The sequence below is a fragment of the Brassica rapa genome, chromosome A05 (assembly GCF_000309985.2).
Source record: "Brassica rapa cultivar Chiifu-401-42 chromosome A05, CAAS_Brap_v3.01, whole genome shotgun sequence".
NCBI lineage: Eukaryota > Viridiplantae > Streptophyta > Magnoliopsida > Brassicales > Brassicaceae > Brassica > Brassica rapa.
The window spans coordinates 9,300,033-9,319,206 of NC_024799.2; the positions used below are offsets into that span (position 1 = coordinate 9,300,033).

Consider the following 19,174-nt stretch of genomic DNA (forward strand, 5'->3'; position numbering starts at 1 on the left):
TTAGACTTAGAGCTATTTGACTTTTCCTCTACGCACGTTTCCAGTTTTCCTTATATGGATATTGAATTAATTATTTTATGTATACCAATCTGATGATTACAAGAAACACCGCACGTCGGTGCAACACTTTGAACCCATGTGACTATTAACATATTTGGTTCATTTGGGAGCACGAGCGAAGCTAGTAACAAGACACAGGGTGCACATGCACCCATAGTTAATGCAGTTCTTAACTATATAGTATATATACTAAAATTTATACCTATTAATACATTTTTGCACCCGGTAAAATCAACTTCTAGATTAATCGCCCATGTTGGAGCATTAGAAATTAGGATACTACGTCAAACTTTACATTCAAATATCGGTGGTTTTGAAATGACTAAAAAATTTGTTATTGTGTTCAATTCGGTGTGCATGTAAACTTCAGTTTGCTCCAAGCTGGATATATATAGTTTCAAGTCGTCCTTCATCCAATGATATTGGTACGTGAATATTCAGTTGAGCAAAAAGAATTTAATGGCATTAAACCTCTTTGTCGCATACACCAAAAAAGGTTCATGTTGTCAGTTTCGAAATGTATATACTAATATATACCATTTTCTCCATTTCTCAAATACCTAGCTGGCATCCACGACCTATGTCACGTTAAAATATACTCTCTGTTTCATAATAGATGATGTTTTAGAAGATTTTTGTTGTTTTAAAATAGATGATGTTTTGATATTTTTGTGTTATTTTTAACTTTATTAAAATTTTTGTAACCAATTAGATGTTGTAATCATTTCCTGTAATTAGTTAGATTATTTTTAAATTATATTTTTAAACTACTTTTTAAAAAAAAGTAAATTTCTTAATCTTTATACACTAAGGAATAACATCATTTATTATGAAATGGGGGTAAACGATTTGAGCTTCTTTGATCATCATACAAGATTAAAATATAAACGTTTACTCTGTCAAGAACTGTGGTTCTTGTCGCCACTCATTCATAATTAGTCAACATTTTCACCGAGAAATATTAAGTTTTACGTCAAAAAATGGAAAACACGCCTATTTTAATTGAAATTTGCATGGGAAGAGACTTGACAATTTTAAAAATGAAGTAATCCCGACAATTTGGGGATTCGGATTTTATTAATAAAACTTATACTCTGGCCCTTGGTTTCAGCACAAATTAATGAGGGTGCGTTCACATGCAGATATCCATACATGTGAATTGTGATTCATCTTTTACATCTATATTATTAAAAGTGAAGTATTTTTGTATTATTTAAAAATATGAATAGCAATATAAATAAAAAAAATTTGGAAACATGAATGATAATTTTAGTTTAAGAATTTATTAATATAATTATATTAATTGTCTTTCCATATTTCACTCAGTTTAACAATTTCATTAATTATATTATCTTAACAATATATCACATCATTACTTATATTATCATAATAATAATAATATATTTATTAGTTAATCAACATTAACTTTGTGCAATTTATAAAATAAAAAATTACTAAATACCGGATTTTGCATATGGTTAAACGATCAATTTAGTTTGTTTTACTAAATTTTATTTATTTATTTTAGTTTCAATCGGTGGAAAACTACGTTACCAAAAGCATAATTCAAAGACATATTTTTTTGAATAAAATAATAACTTAAATCAATATAATAAATTGTATTACATTTATTATCACTTAATTTTTCACTCCATATAATTATTTTACTAAATAAAAAAATCATTATATTTCATTTAATTTAGCCAAACACATAGAAATAGTTATTCTTACTAGTTTATAAAATCAGTTACAATGCCTGAAACACATAGACATATTTTTGTGAATAAAATAATAACTTAAATCAATATAATAAATTGTATTATATTTATTGTCACTTAATTTTTCACACCATATAATTATTTTACTGAATAAAAAAATCATTATATTTCACTTAATTTAGCCAAACACATAGAAATAGTTATTCTTACTAGTTTATAAAATCAGTTACAATGCCTGAAATCCTGATAAAGAAATGGATCCAGTCATCCAATTGAGCAAGAGAAGCGGATAAATCTCTACTCTTTGGTTTTATAAAATTCAGAGGTGTCTCCTAAGTAAGTCAAATAATAAAGACAACTTCTTTCATCAGTTGTCACGACCCTAGCCATTATATTACGAGGGTGAATGATTGGACTGTAAGAGCTGACTTTAGTTTTAATATTAACTAGACTTTGATCCGTCTGACCGGACGGGTATTTATTTTATGTTTTTAATTTTTTTGTTTATATTAAATGATGCATTTGTAATATTAAAACATAAATTTATATTGAAAATTAATCTTTGCAGTTATAATAAAAATAAAAATTAAAAATTTAATAAAACATTCTGATATAAATTTTAAATTTCCTAATTAAAATAATATAGAGGTGGCATATTTTTTCCAATTTCATAATCTAAGCTTCCTTAAAGACAAAGAAAATAAATCTATAAATACATAAAATATATAAACATATTTGGAACTATTGTTTCAATTAAAATAATTTTGTTAAAGAAAAATAATCTTGCTGTTGTTATTTATTTCTAGAGCTTGACCCGTGACCCTATAAATATTTGCTTTCACTTTAATTTTTTTCTTTGTACTAATGGTATAATATATATATATATATGTAAATTAAAATATATTGCATAATTGTTAATATAACATTTTTAAACATAACAATTTTATTTATTACTTTGAATAATTATATTTTGTGATTTTAATCGTCTATTATATCACAATGTAGGACTGGGCAAATAAACCGAACCCGAAAACCCGAACCGAATCCGATCCGATAAAAATGAATCCGAACCGATCCGAACCCGACATAAATACCGAATGGATCTTGTTTTGTGGTATTTCGGGTTATGGGTATTATCCGAACCGAACCCGAATCTAAATGGATATCCGATAGAACCCGAAACATTCAAAACCTCGAAAAGATCTTGTACCAAACATGATCTCAATTCCTAATATTTATCCAAAATACACTAAGTAATATTGAACATCTAAAATACTTATCTATTACATGAAGGTTGGTGGTTCTATTACATAAAGGTTAGTGGTTCTATTACATGAAGGTTGATGGTTGAAGATGGCCGTTGAATCTTGAAGTATTTAGATTTAGATTTTGTTTTCGTTAAACAATGTTTCTCATTTCATGAGAACTTGGTTTTCGTTTTATGCTTTTATTTATTTTGTTTTCTTTTGATCAGTAAATATGTTTTATTTTTCGTTTGATTTTGAATGATCACGGTTGATGTTCCTTATTTTTGAATAGATTTTACTTAAGTTTTGGTTACAAAATAGGTACAAATCAGGTATTTTAAAACAGAAGAACCGATTTTACTCATGTTTTGGTTATAAAATAGGTAAAAATCAGGTATTTTTAAACCGAAAAACCGATTGGGACCCGAACCCGAAAATATATTGGGTTGTACCGGTTCTTTGAAGATTTACTAACACCGACCCGAACCCGATAGAACCCGAACCGGTCCCAAACCGAATTTTCATATAATCCGAATGAGGCTGATTTTGATAAACCCGAAAAACCAAAACCCGATTGGATAAAACCGAAATCCGATTGGGACCCCGAATGCCCAGGCCTATCACAATGTATCATATAAACAAATCCAATATTTATAACTAATTAGACTTATATTATGAAATCATTATACTAATATATGAATAAACTATTTTATATTTTATTTAGATGTTATATAAATTAATTATGATGTGTGATTTTTTTATTTTTTTTATTTATTACTTATAAATATTAAAAATATTGAATATGTTAATATGGAATATATTAGGAAATTTATTTTGGTTATGATTTGATAAAGGAAATCTATTATTTAAATTTTGGAAAGACATTAAATGCTTAAATCTATTCATAAGAGCTCAAAATTATCCATCATCATTTTCATTTATAATTTTGTCACAATAAAAATAGAATGATTTTGCTCAATATTCATAAGAGCTCAAAAAATTAAAAATATAGCCATTAAATAGTTGATGTGACAATTAGAGCCAAATGTTGATATTTTTTTCCTTTTACTTATGTGCGCGTGAGTATAAACGCGTCACATTATGTAGTGAACATGATTAAAATATACTATACTGTATACCATATAACATAGTCAAAGGAGGCCGCGCGTTTCGCCCATGGCAAGGATTAAAGTTAGGCATTCTCTATTGGTGATGTATAAGAAACCTTTGCATCCATCGTGTTTGGAGACTGTTGACCCCATTCTAAACTACAAACGATATAGTATATATTCAATTAAAGGTATATGCACAGACATCAGTAGCTTACACAATATCAAACCTGATACTATACAATATTTAAAATAGTATAGGACGTATCCGTTGGGTATGGACTAAAAGAAATAACAAGTAAATCAAATATTCGACCCAAGTTGTACACTTGGAGGTTATAAAAGGTAGATGTATGCCATAGATGAACCTTAATAATAGGAATCATGCACTAGATAATACAGCCGTTTTCAAAAACACGGCTGCAAGTATTATATAATGTACAAGCTATCATATGGAATGGTCTGGTCAAGTTACAACACCAGCACAACGTGACATCATCGGTACTAGTACGGCATTTGTACACAAATACAATCGAAAGAGGGAGGGAGGGAGGGGAGGAGGGTGACGGTCCGACAACAGTGATGTTATTTCACAAATGGATACTATGTAATTGAATCTTAAGTTTTCCTCGTGCAAGAACATAACATGAAGATGTAACTGGAATATACATATACAGCGTAATGCAACAATGTACATGAACGTGCGACACAATGAAGACAATATAGCAAAGCTGCAAACACATTGAACTATACCATATAAACACACATGGAGGGACGTAATTACAATCTTCCATTGGCGATACATAAGAAACCTCTGCATCCATCATGTTTTGAAATTGTTGACCCCATTCTAAACTATAAAAAATATAGTATAGAATAGATAGTTTGAACCCTTTCTGATACAACTGCTCCGGCATACCCCAACTCTTCCATCCTATACATGGAATGTAAATACGTTATTTCACGTCACATCCATTTACAAGTGAAAAAGCCACAATGTTTTTTTAGCCATATAGTTTTCAATGTAATAATATAGTTCTATGCCGCAAAGTGACATCAATCGCCCTATACTATTACATTATATAACATAGAATTTATTTCGCATTACAGATTTCATCTTTTCACTACAAGAAATATGGGTTTTGATAGCAGTAGAGGATAGCGTTTTTTGCCTTTCTGCTATGGTTGACATACCCTTTAGTTTTAGATAGCGTTTATATATTTTGAAACGCTATGAAAAGATGATATATTTAAAAACGCTATGATAGCATATTTTTAATAGCACAAAATTAAAAACGCTATGTTTGTCTTTTTAAATCCCTAAAACGAATTTTTAAACCCCAAAATCTAAACACAAACTTTAAACTCTAATATTCTAACATTAAATCTTAAATTTAACTTAAAATATTAAATATAAAATTAAAGTTATTTCTTTTTAAAAATTAATTGCAAATATCAATACCCTAAACCTTTAACCATATACTCAACCTCTATTCTAAACTCATAACTTTAAATTTAAACTCTAAATAAAAAATAATTAAACTTAAATCTAATTCTTAAAATAAATTCAAATTTGGTTTCAAACTTTAGCTTTAAAATCTTAAATCAATACTCCAAAATTTTAACCCTCAACCCCTATATATATATATATATATCATACTCCAAATTAATCATATACCCTAAACTCTAACTAAAATATTAAAACTCTAATATTTTATATTATTTAACTTTAAATTGCATATTGCTTATAAAAGTAAAATCTAATCATCTTATTAATCATAGTTATTTTGCTGAGTTTGTTAATCTTAATTTTATTTGACTTAAATTGCTTGTAGAAAGTGAAATATAAGCATTTTGTAATCTTATATCATTAGTTTTATAAAATCAATATATAAATTTAAATTTATATTTTTAAAAGTTTAGTCACAAATCTTAATCCCACAATTATAATAATAACTAGATTATCAACCACAAAATAAAACAACAATTAAATATACCAAACATTAAAGAAATAGTGTACAACAAAGAAAAAAAACAAAGAGGAAAAACCTTGACCAATAGGAGGAGCCAATTCAAAATGGTGAAGATAACTATAATATTAATCACCACCGTTGATAGACCTTAAATCTAACGGATATTATTATTCTTTTTTCTCATTATCTCTTTATTTTTTTTTTTGTTTTTCACGGCTCACGACCTTTGCGATTCCTCATAGATCTTAAACTAAATTATCAATCTTCCCACAATCTCATCTCTTCATCTCTCCTAACCTCTGGTCCTCTGCAATCTTCTTCTTTATGGTGAAGCTCGTCACCTCCTCCTTTTGAAACCATCACTGGTCACCACCAATGCCGTCCGACACCACCACCACCACCACCACCACCACTCGTCACCACCATCGCCATCCGACAACATAGACCTCTCTCTCTTTCTCTCTCTCTGATTTTGTTTTGATTTTTTGGTATAGGAAGGTGGGTCGTGAGCAGAGTTGGTGGTTGTCGTGAGCTTGAAGACAGGAGAGGTACGGCGTCGTTGCTAGCGGCTTCTGCTCACCAGAGAGTGAAGACAAAGGAGATACCGCGTGATGCGCCGGATGATGATGACGAGACGTGATGCGGCGGTTTAGATTTATATTTAGGTTTTTCTGTTTTGGTTTAGTGTTTTTCTTACTTCTGTGTAGTTTTGTTTTTGCTTTGGTTTAGTTTAGATTTTTTTTTTGCTTCGGTTTAGTGTAATACAACATTTTTGTAATTTATTAATAATATTATTATTATTATTTCTATTTCGTATAAAAGCATACTAAAAAATAATTGCATTTAGTTAATTGCAATTATAATATTAAAAATAAAAATTAATATATGTATTTATAATTATGTAAATAATAGCATAAATGAAATGCTATAAAAGAATATTTTATTGCATAGAGAAAAACGCTATTATATCTCGTAATATGATAGCAATGCAATAAACCGCTATCTAAAGTGTGTGACCTATTATAACGGGCGATGATATAGCGCTTGTTAAAACGCTATGGTATCTTTAGATAGCGTTTTTCGGCCGCTAAGAAAAGCCATTTTTCTTGTAGTGTTTTCCCTACGAAGAATCAGATAATGAGTTTTGAAAATAGCAGTAATACAAGAACATCTTTCACCAGATCTCGTATTTCGGGTATACAAGAACACCCATACCTGAATTTAAAGCACTACCAGACGTCTCCGATGACCTTTCCACGCGCAGGGAATGATATTTTTGTCCAAAATCACCATAAATATGTAACATATTGTAGCCTTTCATTTGCTATGTGCATATATTTTATTTAAATCCTATAATGGATATGATCCCAAATTTCTCATAAAAATATAGGGTTGGGCAAAAAATGTGAATCCATAAAAACCGAACTAAGGCCGATCCAAAGAATAGTACTAAACTTTAACAAAAATTGGTTAGATATCCGAATGGATTCAAAATTTTGGTATCTAGAGAACCAGAACCGAATCCGATCCAAACCATAATATTTTAGGTATCTGAATATATTCGAACAAGATTTATAGACTTAAATATATTAGTTATTTTTAAATTTAATATCTAATAGAATATACAAAATATATAACGTTTTTAAGTTATCCAAAATACTTGAAAATATATACAAATAGTTATAAGTACATGTTTAAAATAGCTAACGATACTTATAATACCTAAAATACTTCAAAATACCTATTGATTTTCTATCCAAATATTTAAGCTAAACCAATTTTTATGTTAAGTTTAAGTATTTTGGCATACATCATTCAAATTTATATGTTATATATTATTTGTTTTTAGATTTTGAAAAATTTAAATTATATATGAACTTTATTTTTGATAAAAATTTAAATAGGTTATCCGAACCCAAACCCGAACCAAACCCGCAAAGATCCGATTCGAACCAAACCAAACCCTTAAGGATTCGAATCGAACCAAATGATACTCAAACGTCCACCTCTAATCAAATGTAAAAAAAGTATTGATAACAAATATATATTTTTATAATATTAATTACAATATATTTTATAAAAAAAATCACTCCACCCAGGATGCAAATTATTATCTAGTGTGCAACTATTGGCACACACAAAATTGTACAACTACGAACGTACTGAAATTCCGGAAACTCCTACAAGACCCTTTTACGTGCTTATTTTGTTAACGTAATATTGTAATTATATCATAATCCAATTTCAGTCATCTTATATAAATCGCAATTTTTTTTTGTAACTTATATAAATCGCAATTTGGCACGTTCATATCATCACGATGATGATAATGAGAACATTAATTATCATAAAGGGGAAAAAATATCTTAATGATTCCTTTCGGTACCACTATATAAAGAAGACGACACTCAATAGTTTCAACGTACTTCATCATTTCCTCACAAAACCAAACCTTAAACCTCAAGATGGGGTTTCTTCACAAACAGTATCACTCCTTTGTGATACTTCTCCTTTTTGGTTTCCTCGCCATCTCTTACGCTTGTGAATGTAGTGACCCTCCAAAACCATCAACTCCACCACCGTACACTCCATGCCCTCCCACCGCGAAGCCACCGCCACCACCAACCCCATCTCCTCCACCACCGTACGTCAAACCACCGCCACCTCCAACCCCTTCGCCCCCACCACCGTACGTCAAGCCACCACCGCCAACCCTATCGCCCCCACCACCGTACGTCAAGCCACCACCACCACCAACTCCATCGCCCCCACCACCTTACGTCAAGCCACCACCACCACCAACTCCATCGCCCCCACCACCTTACGTCAAGCCACCACCACCACCAACTCCATCGCCCCCACCACCTTACGTGAAGCCACCACCACCACCAACTCCATCGCCCCCCCCACCACACATCCAGCCACCGCCACCACCAACTCCATCGCCCCCACCACCATACGTCAAGCCACCGCCACCGCCAACCCCATCTCCCCCACCACCACATATCCAGCCACCGCCACCGCCAACTCCATCGCCCCCACCACCATACGTCAAGCCACCGCCACCGCCAACCCCATCTCCTCCACCACCACACATCCAGCCACCACCACCACCAACTCCATCGCCCCCACCACCATACGTCAAGCCACCGCCACCGCCAACCCCATCTCCTCCACCGCCACCAACCCCATGTCCTCCTCCACCTCCAGCACCAACACCTAAGCCTAAGACTTGCTCAATCAACGTGCTTAAGCTAGGCGCATGTGTGGACGTGCTTGGCGGTTTGATTCACGTTGGACTAGGGAAAGGCTATGCCAAGACGAAATGTTGCCCGGTTCTTGACGGTTTAGTGGGTCTTGACGCAGCGGTTTGTCTTTGTAGCAGCATTAGAGCCAAGCTTCTCAATATTGACCTGGTTATTCCAATTGCTCTTGAGCTTCTTATCGACTGTGGTAAGACTCCACCTCGTGACTTCAAGTGTCCTGCTCCACAACAAAGGAATCCTCTCTTGGGTTGATCTCCTTGTGTTTCATTTGATTCCGTGAAAAGTATTTAAGTTCTCAAGATTTATGTTCTTTTTAACGTTTTCTGATTCCTAAATCAGTAGCCAAAAAGGATCAAATTTTATTACTTCTCTAAATCAAAAGGCAACTTTTATGTTATTGTAAGGTTATTGTATGTGGTAAACAATGTTACATGAAATTTAAAATTTAAGGGGATTTTTTAGCACCACTTAGTTTCATTACTTACACTGTTTGCATACAAACAAAAAGAGAATTAACCATTATCTTTGATATAAATCATATAACATAGAACAACAACACAAATACAAACAAATATATCTTGATGAGAAAATGATATTGAATTCAAAACAAAGGCTTGAATCCATTACAGAATCTTCACGATAAAGTCGGACAGCTGGAGAAACCATGTTGACTGTCATCTTGATCCAGTATGTTGTAAACTTCCACTAGAGAAGGTAAAGCTTTCTGCATTATAATCTGTCTACGAATAATCGCATAAGATTCATTAAGTCCAGCAAGAAACTTAACAATCTTAGCTCTATCCGCCTTCTGTTGTAAGATCACAGCATTACCACAAACGCATGGTGTTACTGGTTCATCAACACTTTCCAAATTATCCCACAGAGTCTTCAAAGTAGTATAATACTCAGATAAAGACATCGAACCTTGCTTGAGATCCTGAATCTCTTGAGTCAGATTGAAGGTGCGAGGTAAGTTCGTCATATGAAAACGACCATGGAGATCACGCCATATATCAACTGCATCACTCAAACGAAGTATGCTTCGATAGATCTGAGGAGAAACAGAGTTCAATATCCACGATTTGACCATACTATTGCATCTAGACCACAAACGAAATGTAGGTGCCAATGTATCAGGACGAGTCAAAGATCCATCAACAAAACCTATCTTATTCTTCGCATCTAGAGCAATCGTCATCGCAGCATTCCAATCATCATAGTTTAAGCCATCGAGACGTAGAGAGATGAGCTGTAAACCTGGATGATCAGCATTGTGCATAAAAAGCGGAGATTGATTGGGATCCATCGAGTCTGGGACGATCACAGCTCGCGAAGCTCCGATGTTGCGATCTGTAGCTACCGGAGGAGAAGGCGGAGGTGATTCATTTCTAGCGACGGATCTGGACGTACGAAGAGCTACTCGAGTTGATTTTCGCGGGATTTTCTTCATGGAAACCATCGTAGTGGAGAGGAGACGATCGAGAACACGAATCGAGCACTATCAATGGAAGAATCAACCGAAAATCAGTTCAGATGGCTCTGATACCATATTAGTTGAATGAGAGAAACAACATTCTAGAGAGAAAGTTTGTTATGAAGATATTTCTCATTAACGTCAAAATGGGTACAATGTACAACTTATATACAAACTACACTAAACCAACAATGATTATACCGGCAAAAGGAAACCGGAAATAACCGAAGGAAAGTAATTGAATAAATTGTGAAGTTGAAATCCAACCCTCACCTATGAATTTTTTTTTTTGATTGCATCTTCTGGCTTCTTAAAGAGCGTTACGCAAGATGATAAACCGGTATACAAATTACAAAATTTGCTTATAAACAAGGCCAAAACAACTTCTCCTTCATTGAAAGAAGGTATGTAGATAAGATTTTCTCCTCAAAAGAGAATGATGAAAGAGTCGAAAACGGTGAACCCATTGCTAATCTCTTCAAGAAAAAGAGATATGACCATTTGTGCAAAAAAAATCAGATAAAACCCCTAGTGAACCTACTAGAAATCTTTGTTGGTTTAATCAATTAAAGCAAACCCAAAACACATGCTAAGAGCCATACCTTCTCCACAAATCTGGATTTGGACGGGCTGATATTTTCAAGATGCATCACGGGAGAAGACCTACATTATAAAAACAATAGGGCGTCGGAACATGAAGAAGAGTTAGGTTTCTCGATTTCTACTCCAAAGGGCTTTTCAAGGGGATTTTAAACCTTTCAATTTTGAGAAGATTCATTTTAAACTGTTAGAATATAATTTTTTTTAAAACATCAACTAAATTCGATTGACGGCGTAATCATCTCTCCACGATAATCTTTGGCAATGAGATGATATTTTGTGTTTTCTTTTAATTTATGTGTGAAATAATGTTTACAAGCCTAAGTATATATGATTAATTAATATGGTGATTTAGATCTAAACAACATTTTGTTTTGTCTCTCAATTTTCAACATTCATTGTGTTTTCGATAAACCAATGATGCATTGTTCTTGTTACTGTAGCCATCGAGGGTTTTAACGTTAATGTGAATGGAGGATCAATATCATTAGTGTAACCTCGTTCCCGAAGATCTTATTTTCAACCCTAATTAACACACTTCTTTTCAGTTTCGTACTTATTTTATTTCAAACGAATAGTCTTACAAGCAACTTAAAACCCAAATGAAAACGGATAGGGTAAACATAGTCTCAAATACCTTAAGAAAAATTAAAAAAAAAAAACCCAAATGGATAGCACCACCTTGCAAAAGGGAGGTGTGAGCAATGAAAACCTACAAACTTATTTTCAGTCAAACAAAACAAGCATAGTCATAAGCTACTATTTACAAGCATGCAACAAGCAGTAAACAACCTATACTTCTAGGACTTATAACACGCCCATGGTTTTCCATTCCCATCGCGGTAGTTCTGTAGGGCGCCCAAACCGGGCTTACAATTAATAGCTCTTACGTGACTACCTGTCACGGCATGTTGGCTCATCAAGCATTGTACGCAATCCGGTCACCATAGTCATTTTTTCCCAGGTCCAGCATGACTCGATCTTACTGGTGTCGCTATCCACATCCACAATCCTGACCACACCCATTCTCGGTGTTATAACTCCACACATCACATCATCCCTAGCATTATCGCTTAAAATATCCTCATCTAGTTCAGTCAAAACACACAACTCATCAGCACAATCATTCATATCACACAATCATTTTATCCTTTAACACCCTAGCAAGTCTAAGTGCTTTTTATCAAATCAGCACAAATTAACAACTCTATTTATTAGTTCATTATATCAATATCGTCCTAAACTAAACCTCATCAACATTAAAAAAAGGACGATCTCTTTTGAAGGCTTGCGTGACATGAGAAGATTTCAGAGTCCGTCCTCAACTTAGCTTGGCTTGACGGTATAGATCTGGATCTAGGAGAAGTAGATCTGACACACAGATTTGAAGAACAAAGAATGACGAGCACACAACACATCAAACTATATATTGCGACCAAGGGAGGAAGTCTAGATCTGGTGGTGAGCACTTGACGAACGACCGGCGACGCGAGCATCTGGTCGGTGGGATCCGGTGGTAGCGCACAAAATGTGAATACAGATAAAATGAGAGATACGAGGCAGACTAACAAAAAACCTAACAACACAAATCACAAAAATACTGATGAGTAGCCAACTAATGGCCTTAGTCATAGTTGATGGGTCGATAATATTAGAAGCTAACTACATATCAACAAAATGAGGAAACTGATCAACCAAAGATTGTTGGCAGTTGACTACGTATCACCATGTATCGGGTATTACAAAAGCATGCATATTAAGCAAAGTTCTTCTTGGACCATAAGGTTCAACCGTCAGTCACTCTCTCAATTATCAAGATGATACTTTGCAATTTCACTTCTAATTGCCTTATGTCGAGATCATGTACTTGAAGGTGTTCTAGAAGAACTCAAGTTCGTATTCTCTCTTCTCATATTCAAGAATTTAGAAAGGAAATAAACATGTGTTGAATGCATACCAATGGTGATAGGAAAGTTCTCACATCCCTGCATCGACCATGAATTTCGGACAAAAAAGAGTTACAGAGGCTGTTGGTAATTTGTCAGGGAATACGTTTATGAAATATATAGATAATGGGTCGCGAGTGATGAAGAGTTTGAGGACCTCTACTCTCCCCTTTAATCTGTCGTCACAAAAAGAAAATGAGTTCACTTATTCTGTGACTTCATATGCAAGATACAACACCAACCGGAGACCACTAAAGATGATTGAAAGAGAGACTCAATTGTGCTTCATTGGTCATCACCCCAACGAAAATAAAGATTCCAATTTAAACAGAGTTTTTTTCCTACACATAGGAACAATAACATCACGGCAGAGGTAATGCAAACCTTCCTTGCGGTCCAATGGTATAGCCTATATTCAATATGTCCAAGGAAGTTAAAATGCAGAAACACTGCAGATTGTTGTCTCCTCTTCTCCGGTCCCCTCACATGCAAACGACAAGGAATCCTACTTGTGGAGGTCTCATACGGGTGGGTTTGGGACCACTTTGTCATTTCAGTCACTTGGAACTTATTGCGTCAACGTTCTCCTACTGTTGAGTGGCATGAAGTAGTTTGGTTCAGGGAAGAAATTCCCCGGTGTTTTTTTATCACTTGGTTGTCTTTGTTGAAGAGTTACCGACTATGGATCGATTAATTTCATGGGGTTTGACAGTTTCTGATGCTTGTCTGTTGTGTTCTTCCCATGTGAATCTCACCAGCATCTCTTTTTTTAGTGTTCATATGCTGCTGCTATTTGGGTGATGTTCAGTAGCAGATTTATTACTTCTCCTCCATCTGATCTCTCCTCAACGGTCTTGATGTGTTTGAATTATCATGGTATCTTTGCATTGCAGGTGAAGATTATTATGAAGTTATTGTTTGGTCATTGTTACTCACATCGGTGAGAGCGTTACGGCCGAATCTTCAGGGGTATCAAACACCAGCCGAGGGTCTTCGTCATGATGGTTGACCGGCAAATGAGAGACAGGCTGCTTTCTCTTACCCCAGCTCCAAATGATGCTCGCTCTTTTCTCAGGGGCGAAACTACGTTGTATAGTAAGAGTGCACGTGCACCCATTATTATTTAACTTTTGATTTTTTTATATTGTACATTAAAGGTGAAAATGACCTATTTGGTCATGGTGCACCCTAAACTTCTAAACAACCTAAGTTCAATACTCATATTTTAACTTATATCATTATATTCAGTATATTAAATTTTTATGCATCCAATAGAAAATAGGTCTGGTTTCGCCGGTTTATTGCTTCTTTTAGCTAATGTTGTTTCCAGTGTCTCTGGTTTTCTTCTTTTCGCTCTTATAGTAAGTTGTTAATCCCCCTATATATTAAAAGAGAAGTCACTTTAGTGATTTCTGGTGACGTGTCGTTTATAGGTGAAGTTTCAAGAAAATTGTTATAATTTGATTGGTCGATGATTTTTAATTTTTATTTATTTAATTTTGATCTAAAATTTAAGGTAAGTTTAAAATCATTTAACATCACTTGCCATATAATCTACAGAATAACAATTTATGGAAACTGATTCTCGAAATTATAGAAAGATTAATAATGTTTTATTTATTACTTTTAATATTTATAAACTATAAAATATAATGAACGAAATCTTTTATAAGATAATTATAATTGTTTTATACTCTACTTGATGAATTGTATTCGAATATAATTATATAATAATTATTTTAAATATTAAAAAATTCAAACATGTTTATTAATATTATTTTTAAATTATTTATCGTTGTTTAAAGAATAAATTTATCATAATTTTAAAATAATTTACAGAATGTTATAAATTATTAATAAAATTAAATTTACTTTATATTGAATATTTGTTTATTTTTAAATATTTTTTAGAATTTCTTTTTGATTTATATTTTCCATCGACACTATTAAAAAGGAAAGCCCTCTAAATACTTACCTTATTTTGTAATTTCGATATATCATTTAATTCATCGATCCCACTATAATAGGAAAGTATCATTGAATACTAATTGCAAGGGAAAACATAATTTAATGACCAATTAACATCACTTTCCAAATGACTTACATAATATTATTAATAACTATTTATGGTAACTAATTGTCGAAAGTATGGTATATAAATCCATTTTATTAATTCAAATAAATATTTTGGATTCCAAATGACTTACATAATATTATTAATAACCATTTATGGTAACTAATTGTCGAAAGTACGGTATATAAAGTCATTTTATCAATTCAAGTAAATATTTTGGTTTATTATTTTATGTAGTCTATAGATATATTAGAATATAAAGTCATTTTATCAAATCAAATAATTTATTTTAATTCATCGATCCCCTATAAAAGGAAAGTAACATTGAATAATGATTGAAAAGGAAAAAATAATTTAATCCCTCTATTAACATTACTTGCGCAACAATATTAGTTAATACATGTAATAATTAGTTTCCATATTACAAATGGAAAGAATTCTCTTGATTTTGTTGATTGATTTTTTAGAATTTCTTTTTCGATTTATTTTAATCAACGACACTACTAAAAATGAAATCACTTTAATACTTAACTAGGTGACCGGTCCGCACCCTGTGCGGGCATAAGAACATGATCGGTCCGCACTCTGTGTTCTCTCTCGGCCCGTATCTCACGAGAGGGAACACAGTAACGTCAGTATGAAGAGCCAGATATTGTGTGTATGTATAATTGCAACGTCACAAAATATTTTGTGTGTTTACGAAGATACTTTCATTCAAAAAATGGAATAAATAGTGTATAGTTTTTGAAGTAACAGATTTTATATTATCATTAATTAGAATTGTATTGTATATGTTTCGTAATTCTTTATTTTAGGTGAATAATATTATTTTTCCATAAATAATAAACAAACATTTATGTAGACATATTAAAAGAAAATATAATAAAAATCAAAATATTATCCATAAATAATATAAATTATGAAGTACATTTCTCGATAAAGAAAGCAAATTCAATTAGAAACTTGCAAAAAATTAAATAAATTTTGTAAGCAATTTGACGGGTTAACAATATTTGATAGATTTCTAAATTTTTAAATTTTATTGAACATGTGATAATATTAAATTGACATACCGTCATCGGTCTCCTAACTCATCACAACCCATCTAGCAAATACAAAAAAATAAATAATTGCAACAGTTTATTCATTTTAAAATTTGTATTTGAAAAAAAAAGTAGATTAAAATTACGTACCGTGACTACAAAATATTCTGACAAACTTGTTTGTAGACAACATTCAATATTTTTGTCCGCGGCTTCCCTTCTTTACCAGTTATTAGGATTTTTAATCCAAATCTCGACTTAACTCTTGAAAGTGAAACTTTGCCTTGCATTTTGTAAGCATTTTATAAATTATTTTAAAATTATGAAAAATTTATTCTTTAAACAACGATAAATAATTTAAAAATAATATTAATAAATATTTTTGGATTTAGTAATATTTAAAATAGTTATTATATAATTATATTCGAACATAATTCATCAAGTAGAGTATAAAACTATTATAATTATTTTATATAAAATTTCGTTCATTGTATTTTATAATTTATAAATATTAAAAGTAATAAATAAAACATTATTAATCTTTCTATAATTTCGAGAATAGTTTCCATAAATTGTTATTTGTAATATTCGTTAGATTATATGGCAAGTGATGTTAAACGTCAATAAGTTAAACAATTCTTCCATATTTGGAAAACATATATATATATATATATATATAACAATGACAAATTAAATGGTAGAGTATGTAAACACCTGTTTTCTACCAGCGTGAGTTAGAACACCGCCGTATTTAAGAATCATAAGGGCCTCTACAGGTCTTTATTCTTCGCCTTCACCATCCCACTTCAACGGCTTCAGTTGAACCTTCATGTATATCCCTGAGAAATTACCTCCCTGCGCCATTCCAAAAGGTTCTCTCCTGTGAGAAAATGACCTCATGAATTAAATAAAAAATGCATAATGCTAGCTTACTTATAAGATAGTATATTCAACAAAAAAATGATATAAGATAGTATTACTAAATGATACTATGTAATACTTTCCCAGACAATATTCAACAAAGAGAGAGAAAGTACTAAAGAACCTCTTCAAGAACTGCTTTAACTTGGTGAAGCTTCTCATGATTTTCAATCAAGGTTTTCTGGATCACTATCACTCTCACGACCTGGTCTACATATAAAAAAAAGGAAGACCATATTGTCGTTACCAGTATTCAACACATGAAAAACATAGACCACACATGCTTTTTGGAGACAAGACACAAAGAGTTGAGTTCAGGGTTCTAAAGATGAGGAGCCTTTGCGTCTAAACACATTTTTCTTAGCACACAAGCAGCATTGTCGTAATACCTTAATAGTATGAGAGGAGAGATTTGTGAATAATACTTTAAAGAATGAAAAGAGAATGTTTGTATTTTAAGACCTTGGGTATCTCCTATATATATACAGTCGATTTATTCTCATATTAATGATTTTAATATTTTGCACAATAAGTAATAAAATCGTCTAAAGAAAGATATTAAATGTGTATTGTCAAAAAATGATTTGCATATGATATGATTTTAACTTGCGCAAGTAATCCATATTAGAAAGGTAAGTTATTAAAAACAAACAACCTAATTAGAAACATTAAAATATTTTGTAAGCAATATAATAAATATGATATCAACATGCGCAAGTTTACCGTTTGAATAATAAGAAAAGTTTTTAATATTTGTCTTAATTCTAAATCTTGCCCAAGGGTAAACTAAATCGATAAAATTTAATGTATTCAACTTGCGCAAGTAATCCATATTCTGAATAAGTGATTTGCATATTTAATGATTTCAACTTGCGCAAGTAATCTATATTAGAAAGGTAAGTTATTAAAAACAAATTTTGTCAATAAGTTATTTGCATATTTAATGATTTCAACTTACGCAAGTAATCTATATTAGAAAGGTAAGTTATTAAAAACAAACAACCTAATTAGTAGGGGTGGGCACTTTATCCGATATCCGAAGTGGCACCCGAACCCGATCCGAAAAATACGAACTGAAATCCGAACCGAAGTAGCAAAATACCCGAACGGGTATTGAATAAGGAGAGATTGGATACCCGAACCCGAACGGATAATACCCGAACCCGAATGGATATCCCAAGATAACCGAACATATGTATAATTAACCTTATATTTTTAGTTTACATCTCTCATTTTATATAAAATATTTATATTGATACTACACATACTTTAAGTTCATATGATATACATACAATTACGAAAAAAATGATTTGCTACTCACTTAAAATGCATGTCAAGTTTTTTATTAAAAAAATTAACAAAAAGTTACATCCGAAATTTAAAAAAAATAACTAAATTAATGCCTTTTTAGTTTTAAAATGTTATGTCCAAATCTATTAACTATTCAATCTATTAAAAATAAAAAATTAGTTAACTGAAAGTTATATTTTTAAATATAAGAAACTTGAGAAATAAAAATTTTAATTTTTTTCAAAATCTAAATATCCGAACCATATCCGAAATAACCGAATCCGAACTAAAAATACCCGAACCCGACCCGAAGTACAGAAATACCCGAACGGGTTCTACACCTCTATACTGAAATACCTGAAAATCCGAAATACCCGACCCAAACCCGAACGGGTACCCAAGGCTAAACTAAATCGATAATTATTATCCCTTAGCTATATATGGGCTTAACGA

At 32.2% G+C, this 19,174-nt stretch overlaps 1 protein-coding gene across 1 annotated transcript; it reads left to right on the forward strand.

The window, feature by feature from the left end:
- Positions 1–6,885: 6,885 nt before the first annotated feature.
- LOC103868355 (36.4 kDa proline-rich protein) lies at positions 6,886–9,850 on the forward strand. Its single transcript, XM_009146467.3, has one exon. It carries the CDS (start codon positions 8,573–8,575, stop codon positions 9,623–9,625), a length of 1,053 nt encoding a protein of 350 aa, XP_009144715.2. The 5' UTR covers positions 6,886–8,572; the 3' UTR covers positions 9,626–9,850.
- The last annotated feature ends 9,324 nt before the right edge of the window (positions 9,851–19,174 follow it).